Source organism: Haliotis rubra, unplaced genomic scaffold, assembly GCF_003918875.1.
Source record: "Haliotis rubra isolate DU_JTF1 unplaced genomic scaffold, ASM391887v1 Scf871, whole genome shotgun sequence".
NCBI classification, from domain to species: Eukaryota; Metazoa; Mollusca; class Gastropoda; order Lepetellida; family Haliotidae; genus Haliotis; species Haliotis rubra.
Genome location: NW_025767603.1, coordinates 209,629 through 229,656, shown reverse-complemented (window position 1 = coordinate 229,656; position 20,028 = coordinate 209,629). Strand labels below are relative to the sequence as shown.

The window sequence follows — 20,028 nt, the reverse complement described above, 5'->3', positions numbered from 1 at the left end:
ACGGTTCCCAACCTGCTCCATGGCGTTGAATACCCGTCCGGACCGCTCTCAATTCTAACACATTGATGTGCATGGTCAGCTCACGGACCAAAGTCCGGAAGCTGTGAGGTCCCCTAGGACCCCCACCCCACCCTGTGAGAGAGGCGTCCGTCTGAATTGTGGCGTAGGCACCGGGGGTCTCCAGTGGGATACCCTGGCTAGATTCCCGGTCGGTCCACCACCTCAGGTGAGGGAGAAGCCACTCTGGAGTTAGGAGAATTGTCTCGTAACTCCCGAGTGTGACCACAGCTGTGCTAACGCTTGCTGAACTGGCCGCATCCTCAGACGCCAAGACGCCAAACCACGCCCAGTCGCCGCCATGTTGCCTAGCAACTGAAGCCATGTGCGAGCTGAGGCCCTGGGGGACTGAAGGAATTGTAAAACACCCCTTTGGACTTTGGAAATGCGGTCTTGAGACAGAGAGACTAAGCCCTGCTGTGTCTCGAATCTCGCCCCCAAGAAAACCCGATCCTGGGATGGAACCAGCTCGGATTTCTTGAGATTGATGACCCAACCCAACCTGGTGAGAATATCAATCACTGTCTGTGTGGAGTCTCGACTCAAGTGAGTGGAAAGCGCCCTGAGAAGCCAGTCGTCCAGGTACGGGTAACAAAAGTTGCCCTGTGCCCTGGCGACTTGAGCTGGCACTAACATTAGTTTTGTGAACACCCTTGGCGCCGTGGAGATGCCGAAGGGGAGCACACGAAACTGATAGCACCTCCCGTCGAAGGAAAACCGAAGGTATTTCCTGAACTCGGGGTGCATTGGTACATGAAGGTACGCGTCCTTGAGGTCGATTGACGTAAGCCAATCCCCTGCCTCCACAAATGAGATCACCGACCGCAGTGTCTCCATCTTGAAGGACGGTACCTCTAGCAAACGGTTCAGACCCTTTAAATTGAGAATGGGTCTGAACCCTCCATCCTTCTTGGTAACCAGGAAATAGGTTGAGTAAACCCCTTGATTTTCCTGGCCCGTCGGAACCACCTCGATGGCTGCCTTGTCCAGCAACGACTGGACCTCGGCACGGAGAATATCTGCCTTCTCCGGAGAGTTCGGCACTGGCGTGCAACGAATCCCGGAGAAAGGAGGAGGGCCTCGCTTCCACTGTGGCATATGACCATCCCTGAGTGTGGACAGGACCCAGGGATTTGAAGTGACTTTCTCCCATTCCCGAAGGAAGAGAGGTAGCCGGCCGCCGACAGGGACGTCGGGTAAGAGGCAGTGAATCCCGGCAGTGGGCAGTGTAACAACTGCTTGTGCCGGGACCGACAAGGGCTCCGGAGGAATGCTTACTGGGAAGCCAGGGCCGACTTCCCCTTCCTCTGAAAATGCTGCTGAGAGGCGGCAGCCTTGCCCCTACCTCTACCCCTGCCCTTGCCTCTACGTGCCTGAAGTGGAGCCGTCCACTTCGGCGCTTCCTTTCCTGAAGAGGAAGGGTAAGCTGAGGCAAGGACAGAAGGCCGGGCGCGAGAAGTGAGGGGTTGCTCGAGTAAGGGCTTTGAGTCCTTAAACTGGCTAACCGCCTCCGCGGCCTCCCTGACCACTGTCAATGCCCCCGGGACAGGGTTGAGCCCATCCTGAATGGCAGAGACAGCAGCGCCTGCTGTGTAGCCGGTGAATATCTGGCCACAGACAGCCACAACCGACAGAGGCCCATAACTGCAGACATCATCTGGCTAGCGCACGACCGAATGGCATCAGCGTGCCAGATGTGAATGCACCTCCGTGAGCGTCGTCCACGCCCTCCTGGTCCACCAGCTTCCTCTGCAGGGCCGAGAGGTATGCTGAGTGGACGGAAACCTTAAGTTGTTGTACTGCGTTACGGTATTGTTCTTCAAAGGAACGATATACCGATTTCAACACCTGGTTGTTGGAAGTAAACGGAGGCGAGCGCCGACCCTGACGAGCCGGCGTGTGGCTATGGCCAGATGACCCCCCCAGGGCGACTGAGGCATAAATGCACTCATCTACCACCGGGGGGTCATAAAGAGCCCCCTCTCCCATCAGGTAGCGCCGGTTCAGCTCCGGGAGATCGAAGCGTGACCTGCCACCTGAGAGGAGAGGGTTAATAACCTCACTAATCAGTGAAGGTAAAATACGCAAGTGGGCCTCGGCGACCCGACATGGAGCAAACGCCTCCCCAGGGAGACGAAACTCCACGGGGTCGGGGTCATCTGACGGCACGACCACCTGCGGCAAAATTGCCCCCCGTCCTCATCCATGGCTTCCTCCTCCCGCTCCCCCGGAAGCGAACTCTCGGTATCCAGAGTCACCTCCGAAAGCACGGAAGTCGGCTCCACGGACAAAGATAGGGGAGCCATAAGAGCCGAGACGCCTGGCCCGACCGACCCTAGGCTCGAGGATGAGCCAGGTCGCCGAGGACGCAGGGAAGAGCCTGCCGAAACAGGATTCCCCGAAGTAACGTAAGGCCCCGAGTCGACCGGTAGCACCGGCGCTCGGAAAACCCTGCTTGTGAGCTGGTGGCCAACGGTACGAGACCCGTATCCACCGCGCTAAGTACGCTGCGCTGAACTGGAGCCGAAGCTCGGGCCAGACACAGGCACACCAGCAGAGGGGTCACCAGAGCCGGGTAGAACCCGTCCCCGGACCGAAGCCCGAGGCAGGGGAACCCCCGACAGACGACCCCGGAGCGCCGCTAACTCCCGAACGGAAGCTGATCTCCTCACGGAGACCGGACATCGCGTCCGAGATCAGCGAGCGAACCGAAGTCATCTGTTGCTGCAAAATAGAAGTTAAATCAGTAATACGGAAGGGTGCAGAATCTGATTGAGTGGAAGTGGAGGGGATAGGGGAAGAAGGTTTATCCGCCGTCTTGGCCCGCTTACCCCCACCCCTGCTAGTAGAAAAAACTCTTCTTACTTTTAGCCGCTTTAGATGGTGGGTCCTGAGCCCATAAGTCCCCCCCGCCTGCAGCAAATTTGTATAAAACAAAAAATCGGCGGACCGACGCTTAGTCGTCTTGGGTGAGAAAACCTGGCAACTCTCACAAGTTAGATCATCAGGGTGATCAACGGCCAAATAACGGAGGCACACATCGTGAGTATCCTGTGGTGGCAACATGGCCGCACATGCAACGCACGGGTGAAACTGTAACAAACAGAACCATTTTAATGGAAACTGATGTACAGTCTAAAATACACACATATATGCAACACAAGTAAAACATAATAAGCACGGGCGATAAACCCTATGTGAAAAGCTAAGGCAGTTTTAACCCTTTAACATGTATCATGAACAAGAGGCGAAAATGCAAGCTTCCTGCGTAACATATACAGCGTAAAAAACATATGAAAAAACTTACCCAACTCACCACACATCGCTGAAATACCCTACCACCCTAGCGATGTAACTCAAAAAAGTTACAACCGTAGGACAGAAGGAAGTTAAACCGACCGCCATCTTGCCTGCCACCTGGCTGGAAAATGGAGCCTGTCCGACTAAGTTACAACAATCATGAATGAAAAAATCAACCTACAATTCCATCTAGCGCCCGTCTGAGAGAGAAAAGAGGAACCATACATACATTAATTGATTCTTTAGCACTCATTTTCATCAATGAACGACACGCACGTCTCTCTTGTAAGACGACAGCATGAAAAGTGAGGTGCGAGAGTTACCTGCTCTTGCCGGTAGGGGGCCCCGCGGGGGCTCTGTAGGGGTGGTCTCATAATGCAGAACGTGTTTTTTCGTTTTGTAAATATTTTTATTGAAATATAGTTACAACTGTCGTAGGTTTTTAAAATGGACATTTTAATGCTTATAAGTACCCCAAGGAGGACTTCTTCTGAAAAAGAATAACCGATGCTGCAACACAAATAACATTGATCCATATTGCCTGTACACAAAGTAGAAATGCCTACATTGTCATCAGTGTGTCTTTCTCTACGGGTTGCTATGTTGATAAGTCGCTGGGATTTCTTTCTCTCCTCTTCAAACCTCTCTGTAACAAGTAACAAACAAAGTTAGAAACTGACTTTGGTTAAGCACTACTGAGGTTAAGAGGAAGACTTACTCAGTGAGCTCTTCTAGGTAAAGGCTATGCATGCTGCACTCCATTTGTGTACAATATTCTTTAGTGGGACAGTGATTGGTTCATTCTCTCTGTACCAAGTAATACTCATTGATTCATTCTCTCTGTACCAAGTAAACATACCTATCAGCACATCCTGTGATTGGTTCATTCTCTCTGTACCAAGTAAACATACCTATCAGCACATCCTGTGATTGGTTCATTCTCTCTGTACCAAGTAAACATACCTATCAGCACATCCTGTGATTGGTTCATTCTCTCTGTACCAAGTAAACATACCTATCAGCACATCCTGTGATTGGTTCATTCTCTCTGTACCAAGTAAACATACCTATCAGCACATCCTGTGATTGGTTCATTCTCTCTGTACCAAGTAAACATACCTATCAGCACATCCTGTGATTGGTTCATTCTCTCTGTACCAAGTAAACATACCTATCAGCACATCCTGTGATTGGTTCATTCTCTCTGTACCAAGTAAACATACCTATCAGCACATCCTGTGATTGGTTCATTCTCTCTGTACCAAGTAAACAAACCTATCAGCACATCCTGTGATTGGTTCATTCTCTCTGTACCAAGTAAACATACCTATCAGCACATCCTGTGATTGGTTCATTCTCTCCAGCTCATTGTTTCTCTCTTTCAGGTTGTTCTCCAGGTCCTCTCTGTCTACGAGCAGCTCGTCAATGCGGCTCATCTGGCGCTCCACATCATCTCGATACTGGATGTTCTTCCTCATGAATTCTCCTGCAATGCAAGTTCAGACTCTCAGCACCAGGAAACTCAGGCTATCTATCAGTGCAACCAGAGACAAAGGAAACAAAAGATTAAGTTATTTTCTTCCATTCCTTTTCTTATGACTCACAGCTTTAGTTTAACAGAGAGACATGTGATTTCCACTCAAGTTTTTACACAATTTTAGTACCCTACTCACTGTTTTCATCCTTGAGGTTGCGAATCTCCTTGTCAGCTTCAAGCTGTTTCTCCAACAGTTGCTGGTTGTCCATAGCATAAGGTCTCAGTGAGGCAATCTCACGCTGAAACACAACAAACAAGGGAATAAAGTACTGTTATCTCACGCTGAAACACAACAAACCAAGGAATACAGTACCGTTATCTCATGCTGAAACACAACAAACCAGGGAATAAAGTACTGTTATCTCATGCTGAAACACAACAAACCAGGGAATACAGCCTAGTAATATCATGCAGAGATACAGCAAACCAGGGAATACAGTACTGTTATCTCACGCTGAAACACAACAAACCAGGGAATACAGCCTAGTGATATCATGCATAGATACAGCAAACCAGGGAATACAGTACTGTTATCTCACGCTGAAACACAACAAACCAGGGAATACAGCCTAGTGATATCATGCCAAGATACAGCAAACCAGGGCATACAGTACTGTTATCTCACGCTGAAACACAACAAACCAGGGAATACAGCCTAGTAATATCATGCCGAGATACAGCAAACCAGGGAATACAGTACTGTTATCTCACGCTGAAACACAACAAACCAGGGAATACAGTACTGTTATCTCATGCTGAAACACAAGAAACCAGGGAATACAGCCTAGTAATATCATGCCGAGATACAGCAAACCAGGGAAAACAGTACTGTTATCTCATGCTGAAACACAACAAACCAGGGCATACAGTACTGTTATCTCATGCTGAAACACAACAAACCAGGGAATACAGCCTAGTAATATCATGCCGAGATACAGCAAACCAGGGAATACAGTACTGTTATCTCACGCTGAAACACAACAAACCAGGGAATACAGTACTGTTATCTCATGCTGAAACACAACAAACCAGGGAATACAGCCTAGTAATATCATGCCAAGATACAGCAAACCAGGGAATACAGTACTGTTATCTCATGCTGAAACACAACAAACCAGGGAATACAGTACTGTTATCTCACGCTGAAACACAACAAACCTGGGAATACAGCCTAGTGATATAATGCCGAGATACAGCAAACCAGGGAATACAGTACTGTTATCTCATGCTGAAACACAACAAACCAGGGCATACAGTACTGTTATCTCATGCTGAAACACAACACACCAGGGCATACAGTACTGTTATCTCATGCTGAAACACAACAAACCAGGGAATACAGCCTAGTAATATCATGCCAAGATACAGCAAACCAGGGAATACAGTACTGTTATCTCACGCTGAAACACAACAAACCAGGGAATACAGTACTGTTATCTCACGCTGAAACACAACAAACCAGGGATACAGCCTAGTAATAACATGTCGAGATACAGCAAACCAGGGAATACAGTACTGTTATCTCAGGCTGAAACACAACAAACCAGGGAATACAGCATAGTGATATCATGCCAAGATACAGCAAACCAGGGAATACAGTACTGTTATCTCACGCTGAAACACAACAAACCAGGGAATACAGCCTAGTGATATCATGCCAAGATACAGCAAACCAGGGAATACAGTACTGTTATCTCATGCTGAAACACAACAAACCAGGGAATACAGTACTGTTATCTCACGCTGAAACACAACAAACCAGGGAATACAGCCTAGTGATATCATGCCGAGATACAGCAAACCAGGGAATACAGTACTGTTATCTCACGCTGAAACACAACAAACCAGGGAATACAGTACTGTTATCTCATGCTGAAACACAACAAACCAGGGAATACAGCCTAGTAATATCATGCCAAGATACAGCAAACCAGGGAATACAGTACTGTTATCTCACGCTGAAACACAACAAACCAGGGAATACAGCCTAGTAATATCATGCCAAGATACAGCAAACCAGGGAATACAGTACTGTTATCTCACGCTGAAACACAACAAACCAGGGATACAGCCTAGTAATATCATGCCAAGATACAGCAAACCAGGGAATACAATACTGTTATCTCACGCTGAAACACAACAAACCAGGGAATACAGCCTAGTGATATCATGCCAAGATACAGCAAACCAGGGCATACAGTACTGTTATCTCACGCTGAAACACAACAAACCAGGGAATACAGCCTAGTGATATCATGCCAAGATACAGCAAACCAGGGCATACAGTACTGTTATCTCATGCTGAAACACAACAAACCAGGGAATACAGCCTAGTGATATCATGCCAAGATACAGCAAACCAGGGCATACAGTACTGTTATCTCACGCTGAAACACAACAAACCAGGGAATACAGCCTAGTAATATCATGCCAAGATACAGCAAACCAGGGAATACAGTACTGTTATCTCACGCTGAAACACAACAAACCAGGGAATACAGCCTAGTGATATCATGCCAAGATACAGCAAACCAGGGCATACAGTACTGTTATCTCATGCTGAAACACAACAAACCAGGGAATACAGCCTAGTGATATCATGCCAAGATACAGCAAACCAGGGCATACAGTACTGTTATCTCACGCTGAAACACAACAAACCAGGGAATACAGCCTAGTAATATCATGCCAAGATACAGCAAACCAGGGAATACAGTACTGTTATCTCACGCTGAAACACAACAAACCAGGGAATACAGCCTAGTGATATCATGCCAAGATACAGCAAACCAGGGCATACAGTACTGTTATCTCACGCTGAAACACAACAAACCAGGGAATACAGCCTAGTAATATCATGCCGAGATATAGCAAACCAGGGTATACAGTACTGTTATCTCATGCTGAAACACAACAAACCAGGGAATACAGCCTAGTAATATCATGCCAAGATACAGCAAACCAGGGAATACAGTACTGTTATCTCAGGCTGAAACCCAACAAACCAGGGAATACAGTACTGTTATCTCACGCTGAAACACAACAAACCAGGGAATACAGCCTAGTAATATCATGCCAAGATACAGCAAACCAGGGAATACAGTACTGTTATCTCACGCTGAAACACAACAAACCAGGGAATACAGCCTAGTGATATCATGCCAAGATACAGCAAACCAGGGAATACAGTACTGTTATCTCACGCTGAAACACAACAAACCAGGGAATACAGCCTAGTGATATCATGCCAAGATACAGCAAACCAGGGCATACAGTACTGTTATCTCACGCTGAAACACAACAAACCAGGGAATACAGCCTAGTGATATCATGCCAAGATACAGCAAACCAGGGCATACAGTACTGTTATCTCACGCTGAAACACAACAAACCAGGGAATACAGCCTAGTGATATCATGCCAAGATACAGCAAACCAGGGCATACAGTACTGTTATCTCATGCTGAAACACAACAAACCAGGGAATACAGCCTAGTGATATCATGCCAAGATACAGCAAACCAGGGCATACAGTACTGTTATCTCACGCTGAAACACAACAAACCAGGGAATACAGCCTAGTAATATCATGCCGAGATATAGCAAACCAGGGAATACAGTACTGTTATCTCACGCTGAAACACAACAAACCAGGGAATACAGCCTAGTAATATCATGCCAAGATACAGCAAACCAGGGAATACAGTACTGTTATCTCATGCTGAAACACAACAAACCAGGGAATACAGCCTAGTGATATCATGCCGAGATACAGCAAACCAGGGAATACAGTACTGTTATCTCACGCTGAAACACAACAAACCAAGGGAATACAGCCTAGTGATATCATGCCAAGATACAGCAAACCAGGGAATACAGTACTGTTATCTCACGCTGAAACACAACAAACCAGGGAATACAGCCTAGTGATATCATGCCAAGATACAGCAAACCAGGGAATACAGTACTGTTATCTCACGCTGAAACACAACAAACCAGGGAATACAGCCTAGTGATATCATGCCAAGATACAGCAAACCAGGGCATACAGTACTGTTATCTCACGCTGAAACACAACAAACCAGGAATACAGCCTAGTGATATCATGCCAAGATACAGCAAACCAGGGAATACAGTACTGTTATCTCACGCTGAAACACAACAAACCAGGGAATACAGCCTAGTGATATCATGCCAAGATACAGCAAACCAGGGCATACAGTACTGTTATCTCATGCTGAAACACAACAAACCAGGGAATACAGCCTAGTGATATCATGCCAAGATACAGCAAACCAGGGAATACAGTACTGTTATCTCACGCTGAAACACAACAAACCAGGGAATACAGCCTAGTAATATCATGCCGAGATATAGCAAACCAGGGTATACAGTACTGTTATCTCATGCTGAAACACAACAAACCAGGGAATACAGCCTAGTAATATCATGCCAAGATACAGCAAACCAGGGAATACAGTACTGTTATCTCACGCTGAAACACAACAAACCAGGGAATACAGTACTGTTATCTCAGGCTGAAACACAACAAACCAGGGAATACAGCCTAGTGATATCATGCCGAGATACAGCAAACCAGGGAATAAAGTACTGTTATCTCACGCTGAAACACAACAAACCAGGGAATACAGCCTAGTGATATCATGCCGAGATACAGCAAACCAGGTAATACAGTACTGTTATCTCAGGCTGAAACACAACAAACCAGGGAATACAGTGCTGTTATCTCATGCTGAAACACAACAAACCAGGGAATACAGCCTAGTGATATCATGCCAAGATACAGCAAACCAGGGAATACAGTACTGTTATCTTAGGCTGAAACAGAGCAGATCAGGATATACAGCCCAGTGATATCATGCTATATTCTAGCAACATCACAGACGGGGACACCAGAAATGGGCTTCACACATTGAACCCATGTGGGGAATCGAACCTGGGCCTTCGGTGTGACAAGCGAACACTTTAACCACTAGGCTACCCCATCAACCCCATTTATCTCATGGCATATCAGGAAATACTGTGAAATACAGAGCAGTTATTGGAAGACAGGCAGGTGAGTAAAACCTCAGCCACACAACACATTGTGATAACTTATCTTGAGTTTATTTGCTCTTAGCATTGGGTACATCGGACCTGTTCTGTCCTTAGATTATGCACACAAGGGAATGGGGGGTCTACTTGTTATTTTTAACATGCCAATGTGAAGAAAAGCATGGGGAGCCAGGTGCCTATTCTAAACTGGAGTACAAAAAGGGGGGAAACAAATATGAGGGGACATGGAATTTTTTTACGGCATGTGAACACAAGAACTTGGAAGTGGGAACCTGCATGGCCCCAGAATCCTGACAGGGAAGCAAGAGAGAAAGACTCTCCTAGCTGAACAAAATTAACATTGTCTGAAGAAAACATTTGGAAGTTTTTCCAGGTCAATGAAACACTAACTGGTTGAAGAAGCGAAAGAAGTTGATTCTCTTGGTCAATCAAGGCCAAAAATGGTTGAAAAATAAACAAAGTACAAAGGCTTATCAGGCCAATGAAGTAATAACCAGTTGAAGAAGCAAAAGAGGTCAATTGAAGCTAAAACTGGATGTAATTAACACAAAAGTTAATTGTGGAATACATTAAAAGACGTTTGTTAAAAGTTGTCACCTCCAAGTCTTTGTTCTCCTTCTCCGCATACTCCAGCATGCTCTGCAGCTCCTCGAGCTGGTTGAACAGATCATTCCGCTGGTTGTTGAGGTTCGCCACGCGGAACCCCATCCGAGAAAACTCCTCCAGGTTCTGGGAGATACGACCTTCATCATGCCGCTCATAGCCTGTAGGGACATAACGTTGAAGAAACATTTCAGTGCATGTCAATGGTCCATAGCCGATGACAATATAGAATGTTAATACAAGTAGCAAATATTGTAGACTAACAACTAGTCTCTGAAATGAACATATTTAAAAAAAAATATAATGAAAAGGAGCCCTGAGACTTTCTTCATTTTCAGAGACCCTGAAGCTGAGGAAATCTAGACTTGCCACATTTTCTAGACTTGCGTGGGCTTTCTTGGATATATTTGCTGCAGGGTCTGTACGACAGACTACAAATATTGGCAAATAGCTACTCTTGCGCTATCAACATTACGGTTACATGTATGGTAAAAAATAATAACACAATTTTTTTCTTTGGTTTCTATCTTAAATACACTTTGTATAAAGATGAATGTGGATATCCATTAAGAAAATATTCACAAATATATATCCAACAATAATCAGAGATAATTTTGGGTGGGGTGGAGTTTGTTAAAATTTAGGAAAGGCATGAAAATATCATACATCAAAATAAGAGGCATGTTGCCAACAAATATCACAACTATTTTGGGGGTGATCATGGAAAAATGTTTTCTTTCTTCAAGTAAGAAAGTTAGAAATTTGAAAATTATTTAAGAACTAGTCATCTATTACATGGAGGGTGGAAACAGCACGAACAAGTGTTTGCCACTGATATGGCAATGTCCCCCGCCGCTAAAGAATGGAATATTTATAACATATTTATTACTTTTTATGTTTTGGTCACATACAAGAAGCCTGAAATGACTGGTGTCTGCATAATCACCCAATGTAAGCTGTCGACACAAATGAAGACATCGGGTGCAATGTTTTATGTGATATCACGTTAACAAGAGTTTGAAAAGTGGTCAAAGGGTCGTAACCTTGAAGATAAGGTCAATGTCACCCAAATCGACTGGTGTCTGCATAATTCCCCAATGTAAGCTGTCATCAAAGTTGAAGATATTGGATACAACAATGCATGAGATATCACGTTAACAACAGTTTGAAAACTGGTAAAAATGTCGTGGTGACCTTGAAGATAAGGTCAAGGTCACCCAAATCGACTGGTGTCTGAGTAACCCCCAAATGTAGGCTGTCACCAAATTTGAAGACACTGGATTCAACAGTGCATGAGATATCACATTAACAACAGTTTGAAAAGTGTTCAGTGTTGTGGTGACCTTGAAGATAAGGTCAAGGTCACCCAAATCGACTGGTGTCTGAGTAATCCCCAAATGTAGGCTGTCACCAAATTTGAAGACATTGGGTACAACAGTGCATGAGATATCACATTAACAACAGTTTGAAAAGTGTTGTGGTGACCTTGAAGATAAGGTCAAGGTCACCCAAATCAACTGGTGTCTGGGCAATCCCCCATTGTAGGCTGTCACCAAATTTGAAGACATTGGGTAGAACAGTTCATGAGATATCGCATTAACAAGAGTTTCAAAAGTGGTCAAAGTGTCATGGTGACCTTAAAAATAAGATCAAGGTCACCCAAATTGACTGGTGTCTGTGTAATGCCCCAATGTAGACTGTCACCAAAGTTGAAGACATTGGGTACAACAGTTCATGAGATATCGCGTTAACAAGAATCGGGACATACAGACGGACGGACAGAAGCCGCTGAATACATAGTCCCCTGTTCCGCATTGCGGCGGGGGACAAAAACAAGTTACAGGGGCGGGTGGGCATGCGAGAAGGAAACAAATAGAGCAGTGGAACTATTATTACCAAATTCTCCCGCTCCTGATCTTGGAATGATCAACTCAACAAATGCCTCTGTTGCATATGAATATGGCTTTAATCTACATTAAAGACTCTGTGGGACAACTTGTGCACAGCCAGTGTGGTTCATCAAACCAGAACAGTGTTATTATATAAGTTTTACATGGCCTCCATGTTTCCCTGAGTAAAAATATAGGGGATGGACGCTCTGTTGTTCCTAACAATTCACAACTACCGGGTATTTGAAATTGTATGGTTCCAATAAAGTAAGCTATTTTTTTTATCCCATTTATAACGTTATACATGAGCTTACATATCCATTTGATATATCATTATGTCATTCAGAAATTAGACAGCGGTACAATTTGTCATTTGTCAACTTCTTGGTGTCAGTTGACGAGCAATATATGTCAACTAGTTGGTGTCACTTCATCAGAGATACTTGTCTTTACAGTTTTATTTACATTTCTTGAGAATTTTAGCTTTGGTCAAAGAGTTGTTTTTGTTTTATAATCAGAGCTCTTAAACTCTTAAATGAAATTTTGTGAAACCAGGAAACCTCATACATTAAATTAGTGTTATAAACCATGAAAGTGGAAGTGTTGAAATGAACAAAGTCAAATATTCACTCATACGATTACATCTGAATAATTTCAGATTAATTTGTAAATCTTTTCCTCATTCCATGAATTATGCGGATCTAATAGACTTTGTCCTGCCCTGTCCTTGGTTGATTGACAGGTGAAGACCAATGAACAACCAAGTCAGTTATATGACTTGGGCGTGGATTTCCACAGATCAGTAAAACACCAGCACTTGTTGTGTAACAACCATCCCCTGTTTAGACCTTTGTATGTGTGCAGGATGAAGTATTGATACCAGCAACAGTGTACAACACAGATACAGCACCAAGTGCAGAAGGCCAGAGTAACATTCACATGTTGGAATTTTCCTCTAACTGTCAGGAAATGGCCTGACAAGTACACATACTTTCCTTCTGTACTTGACCTCTAATAAGGGTACCTATTGAAACATTGAAAACAGGTAATAAATGGTGCTATTCTGCCACTCGAAAGATTGTTACACGATATTGATCTAATGAAAATGCAATGGGTAGGCACACATTTTTCTTAGAAATTGTGGACTTTAAAGTTGGTTAAGTGGGACAGAATATGTCTGCCTCAAGGGCAGGATGTTTAACAATTAAAAAAGCCATACATATTGTCGGATCATTGGTTTTGGTATATTGTACATTTTCAGACAGCAGTGCTAACTCTTTCCATAATGACGCAGAATGAGTCAAACAAACATTGAAATTCTTGAGTGATGGATTGCGTTCAGGATAAAGTTATCTTTAACAAGTGAAAAGTTTTATAGTCGTTCACATGATTAGAGTGAGTGAGTGAGTATAGTTTTATGCCGCTTTCTGCAATATTCCAGCAATATCACGGCGGGGGACACCAGAAATGGGCTTCACGCATTGTACCAATGTGTGGAATCGAACCTGGGTCTTGGGCGTGACGAGCCAACGCTTTAACCACTAATCTACCCCACTGCCCCTCACATGATTAGAAAGATAACAAATGTTTCCTTAGTCTAAAGAAAGCCATAATACAAAATATGTATTTCTTTCTTAATGAATGGGTTAACAGTTGGAGAACACATATGAAATGCATTTGAATAATTAATATTTTGAATTTTATAAATTTTGTTTGCTTCTTGTAAATTTGATTTTTTCTGATGTATCACAAATAGAACCATCTAGCAAATATAGATAAATGTACAGTATTTCAATAACCAATATAGTGACGTAGGTTGAACGTGATCACTAAACATCCTGGACTGTCTCATCTAGACCTCTGTCATGTAGCTGTGGTGCCAAGCAATGAACACACAAATAAAGCTAGATACAAGCATGTGTATTGTAATGAAGTAGAATCTTGCCCTGAACCATCATGGTTAAAGTACAAGGACACTCCAGTTAAGCGTCAAGTTTGAGAAACTACTTCATAGATCAATAATTAATGCTGATGTGCCATCCCGCTTCACAGTATTGAAAAGTACATCGAGAAGGTAACTTGACACCTGGCCATTATGTACCTAATCACAGGATAAATTACAATCGTGCCTTTGATCTTTTGGCAAAGTGCCATACAAAAATTCTAAAAAGAAGAGCACAGGAATGTTCCCTCCAGACCCCATAGCAGGTATCAAGATGTCTGACGTTCCCCATGAGTGATTAGACCACACCTCTTTACTGCACAGCAAACAGGATGGGTAGCTACATATACCTTCTTCCTACCTGTGTTTCTCAACACGATCCCGGATATCACCTGATAGCTGAGGGCACGTATATCTCTAATGTTAGCAAATCCCATTCTCCAGGTACCTGCCTTTACTGTATGATAAATTTAAAGTTATTTATGCACAGTTAAAGGCATTTTTCTTTATCACCTTTGATGCTTTGAGGTGTACTATTTCTAGTGAAGAAACCACCTTTCAACCAGGGCCTGATGATGCTTGTCAGTGTTTTGGCTTATAATGGAACATGGTCCTTTGTAAAAAGCAAAAGGTCTTAAATCAGGTGACGTTAAGTAAAGCAGGTGACTGCAAGTAGTTGGCTGGAGAATAGCTTGACTCCTGAAAGTTTCCGTCAGTCTGGACTTCACTACAGAAGACCCTCACTGAAGAAGATGAAGCAGTAGTGAAGTTGGCTTTGCCAGGTGACTTTGCTCAAAACATGCCACTGTTCACACAGCAGTGACTATGCACCTGGTAGGAGGAGATGGTCATATGACTTTTGACATCATGCAAGGTCAAATGCACCTAGATCCATTCACCAAGGTAATAATGCGTTGCATTCCGCATGCTTCAGGGTGTTGATTTGGCACATTACAACTATTGATCAATAGTTAAATTTGTTTATAGTAAACTTCAGATTTTCAACTAAAGTCTTACTCTCTTTCAAATATACATAATTAGTTTTACCTTTACCTGCAATAGCACCTTCAACCCAGAGCTGGTTCCGATTGGGGAGGGAGTACTTCTGATGTAGTGGAGGTAGTATTCTTAGAATTATAATCGATGACAACAATTGTTCAATAATTCTTATGCAAATTCTACCTCTAATACATGATATTTCCAAGATGTTGGATGTAATGGGACTTAAAGATAGGCATCTTGTTAGTCAATACTGACTAGACAATCTCCCTGACATAAAGGCTGTACATCAACATCATGGAGTAAACAGGAGAAGTGACTGGGTCGGGTCATGACAAGAAGTGTAGTTCGTAACTATGGCTTTCTACAGATGATCAACTGATCTGAACTGAGGCTTGACTTCTGTCTGTGGGATTAGAAATGAACCACTAGTACGAGGAACTATGTGCTTTCACTGCCGAGTTTATAGTAGAGACTTGAAAATGTTCGGTGGACCCTTGTCGCGCTTCATCAATGATCTTATCCAGCTATTCATTATATACATGCTAGGGGTCACTGTGAATGAGTTGTGAGACGAGCATTTTCTTGGCCTATTAGTTGATACAGCTTATGATCTGATCTGAGCTAAAAGTTGAGAACTCTTGCATACATACTATTGCATTGAGAATTTGGTTTTCTCTCAAGACTGGAGTCTCTGGAAGTGTGTAGAGATGGGATTGCATGACGTATTAAAAGAATGTAAGCTCCAATTTGCTTAGCGTATATGTTAGCTGCGGTAAGATGTTTTTACCCTATTTGTAGGAAGCTGAGATTTAAAATTTGGGTTCTTGACTTAACTGTGATGCAAGAGGGTTGACACTCACAATATTGATTCATGAGTGTTATACATCTTCCTTTTGGAATGCTGTTTCAAAATAAATAATAATTTACATATTTGCAATGCAGTACACTCACACTCTAAACCGGGCTCATAGCTCTACAATGTCACCACAATCAAGTCACTCCTGGGTGAACAGCAGGCACAATTCAAAGGACCAAGTCTGTTGCATTATGAGACATCTACTGCAGTGTGGGTAAGAGTCAAGCCGCCTTGTGCTGTCACCTATCCAACTATTCAGTGACCAATGATGTTTAACTTCCTTCCAAGTCAAGGAAATGGAAATCTAGCTCAATAACATACACCAGGAAAACATCTCTGATTGTTCAAGTGTTCTACAAACAGTAGTCTTAGAAGGTGATTTCATCCCTCACATAGGACTGAATGTATTACTACAAAGACGTAATGACAAATTACTGTAAAACTCCTACCTAAACAAATGTCATCTCAGTGTAATGCACTGAACCAGCAGTCAGGCAACGTGATACACATGTACAGGTGCAAGACGAAATTCCAAACCACAAGGGAGTGCATATATTGTCAGGATATATCCCATATTTTTTGCTAAGTGGCACAAAGACTATGTAATTATATATCTTCTCTTCCTGCTTCATATAGTATTCAGGCACACAGTAAGTTCAACGGAGCATCTAGTGCAGCTCACCCAAAACTCCTTTTGAAAACTAAAATCCAACATTGACAGTATCTGTTGAGGATAATGTCCATGACATCCAAACTGAATAATAAATATTGATAGATATTGAGCCATTTTTGAGTTATGCTCCGGAAGCTAAATCCAATTTGTTTCCATGGAAATCCAGAAAAATAGAAATGCCAAAAATCTGTAAATAGCAAAAGGCACCACTGTAGGTTCTGTTTGATATATACATACCAATTTGTGTTGAAATTTTATTGAATGTTTTATTATTTATGCTCCGAAAATGCAATGATTATGGATGGATGCCATGGACAGACAAGACATTGACTATATTCCCCCGGCATGTAATGAAGGATATAATAATTTTCACATTTGAATAAATGAATTGCCTGATGAAGGTTTGGAATCTCTGTGTAAAAGTGAACCACTTGAGAATTCTGATATTCCCTAACAACATATTGAATTATTTCACATTAGTCACTGACTGGCCATCCATGTAAATGAAGTAGATGGCACATTCAATGATCGTTAACCAATCTGTCCAGTCATGCTTCTTCAAATAGAATGCTTTGAGAACTACAAGAGGTAATTTTGGGTCCCCAACCCGACATACCAGCATCACAAGTGTTCAGGGTCCATGACCTGAAGCAACAACATCACAAGTGTCCAGGGTCCATGACCTGAAGCAACAACATCACAAGTGTGCAGGGTCCATGACCTGAAGCAACAACATCACAAGTGTGCAGGGTCCATGACCTGAAGCAACAACACAACACAAGTGTTCAGGGTCCATGACCTGATGCAACAACATCACAAGTGTTCAGGGTCCATGACCTGATGCAACAACATCACAAGTGTTCAGGGTTCATGACCTGATGCAACGACATGAGTATGCACATTTTATTGAACACAATCTTTTTTTCAAAAATGTTTTTCGAGGTAGTCAATGTTTTTCTAGTTTTGAAGTCAGAATTAGTTAGAAGTGGTGCAGGGCAGCATAGTGAAGCTGGTAGCTGATGGGTACTCAACACCAGGTACTGAGACATGGGTACTCAACTCCAGGTACTGAGACATGGGTACTCAACTCCTGGTACTGAGACATGGGTACTCAACTCCAGGTACTGAGACATGGGTACTCAACTCCAGGTACTGAGACATGGGTACTCAACTCCAGGTACTGAGACATGGGTACTCAACTCCAGGTACTGAAACATGGGTACTCAACTCCAGGTACTGAAACATGGGTACTCAACTCCAGGTACTGAGACATGGGTACTCAACTCCAGGTACTGAGACATGGGTACTCAACTCCTGGTACTGAAACATGGGTACATGGGTACTCAACTCCAGGTACTGAGACATGGGTACTCAACTCCAGGTACTGGGACATGGGTACTCAACTCCTGGTACTGAAACATGGGTACTCAACTCCAGGTACTGGGACATGGGTACTCAACTCCAGGTACTGAGACATGGGTACTCAACTCCAGGTACTGAGACATGGGTACTCAACTCCTGGTACTGGGACATGGGTACTCAACTCCAGGTACTGAGACATGGGTACTCAACTCCAGGTACTGGGACATGGGTACTCAACTGAGACATCTCCAGGTACTGAGACATGGGTACTCAACTCCAGGAACTGAGCCATGGGTACTCAACTCGAGTACTGAGGCACATGGAGACATGGGTACTCAACTCCTGGTACTGAGACATGACATGGGTACTACTCAACTCCAGGTACTGAGACATGGGTACTCAACTCGAGGTACTGAGACATGGGTACCCAACTCCAAGTACTGAGACATGGGTACACAACTCCAGGTACTGAGACATGGGTACTCAACTCAACTCCTGGTACTGAGACATGGGTACTCAACTCCTGGTACTGAGACATGGGTACACAACTCCAGGTACTAGGATATGGGTACTCAACTCCTGGTACTGAGACATGGGTACTCAAGTCAAGGGACTGAGACATGGGTACTCAACTCCTGGTACTGAGACATGGGTACTCAACTCCTGGTACTGAGACATGGGTACTCAACTCCTGGTACTGAGACATGGGTACCCAACTCTAGGTACTGAGACATGGGTACTCAACTCCTGGTACTGAGACATGGGTACTCAACTCCTGGTACTGAGACATGGGTACTCAACTCCAGGTACTGGGACATGGGTACTCAACTCTAGGTACTGAGACATGGGTACTCAACTCAAGGTACTGAGACATGGTACTCAACTCCTGGTACTGAGACATGGGTACTCAACTCCAGGTACTGAGACATGGGTACTCAACTCCTGGTACTGAGACATGGGTACCCAACTCCAGGTACTGAGACATGGGTACTCAACTCCAGGTACTGAGACATGGGTACTCAACTCCTGGTACTGAGACATGGGTACTCAAGTCAAGGGACTGAGACATGGGTACTCAACTCCAGGTACTGAGACATGGGTACTCAACTCCTGGTACTGAGACATGGGTACCCAACTCTAGGTACTGAGACATGGGTACTCAACTCCTGGTACTGAGACATGGGTACTCAACTCCTGGTACTGAGACATGGGTACTCAACTCCAGGTACTGAGACATGGGTACTCAACTCCAGGTACTGAGACATGGGTACTCAAGTCAAGGGACTGAGACATGGGTACACATGCATTTGATAGCATAAAAAGTGAGAATCTCACATTTGTTCTACTTTTTCAGCAGATACCCAAACCCAGTTTGTTAGAAATATATATTAACTCTTTCAACACCAGTCAACCAGAGGCATTTACTGCCATGACACCGAGTTCCCAGAGACTCTGAGGTCATAGATGAAGCCTATGTTTATGAAGGAAATTATAAGCTTGTACAACGTTATTGCTACTACATCCCATACACCATTTAAAAGATCTAATCCTACTGTTGATAAATATGAAGTTTATTTTTATAATATTATTCAAATAATACAACTACAACTTAAATAAATTTATTTTTGAATGAAAATGCAAGCTTACATTTATAACGTCCAGATAAACCACAAAAGGAGCAAAAACTATGGCGATTTTTTCCATTTGTGACATGTCATAACATCCCCGTGCC

General features: G+C 43.6%; 1 protein-coding gene across 2 annotated transcripts in view; it reads right to left on the bottom strand.

The window, feature by feature from the left end:
- The window catches only part of LOC124263213 (caspase recruitment domain-containing protein 10-like), a 77,110-nt gene that overhangs the window by 33,428 nt on the left and 23,654 nt on the right, over positions 1 to 20,028 (bottom strand). For both annotated transcript variants that reach the window (XM_046697797.1, XM_046697798.1), the window contains exons 4-7: positions 10,567 to 10,733; positions 5,031 to 5,133; positions 4,685 to 4,843; positions 3,924 to 4,003 (exon numbers count right to left, since the gene is read on the bottom strand). In XM_046697797.1, the coding sequence (XP_046553753.1) occupies positions 3,924 to 4,003; positions 4,685 to 4,843; positions 5,031 to 5,133; positions 10,567 to 10,733 (509 nt within the window). The remainder of the gene's footprint in view (positions 1 to 3,923; positions 4,004 to 4,684; positions 4,844 to 5,030; positions 5,134 to 10,566; positions 10,734 to 20,028) is intronic.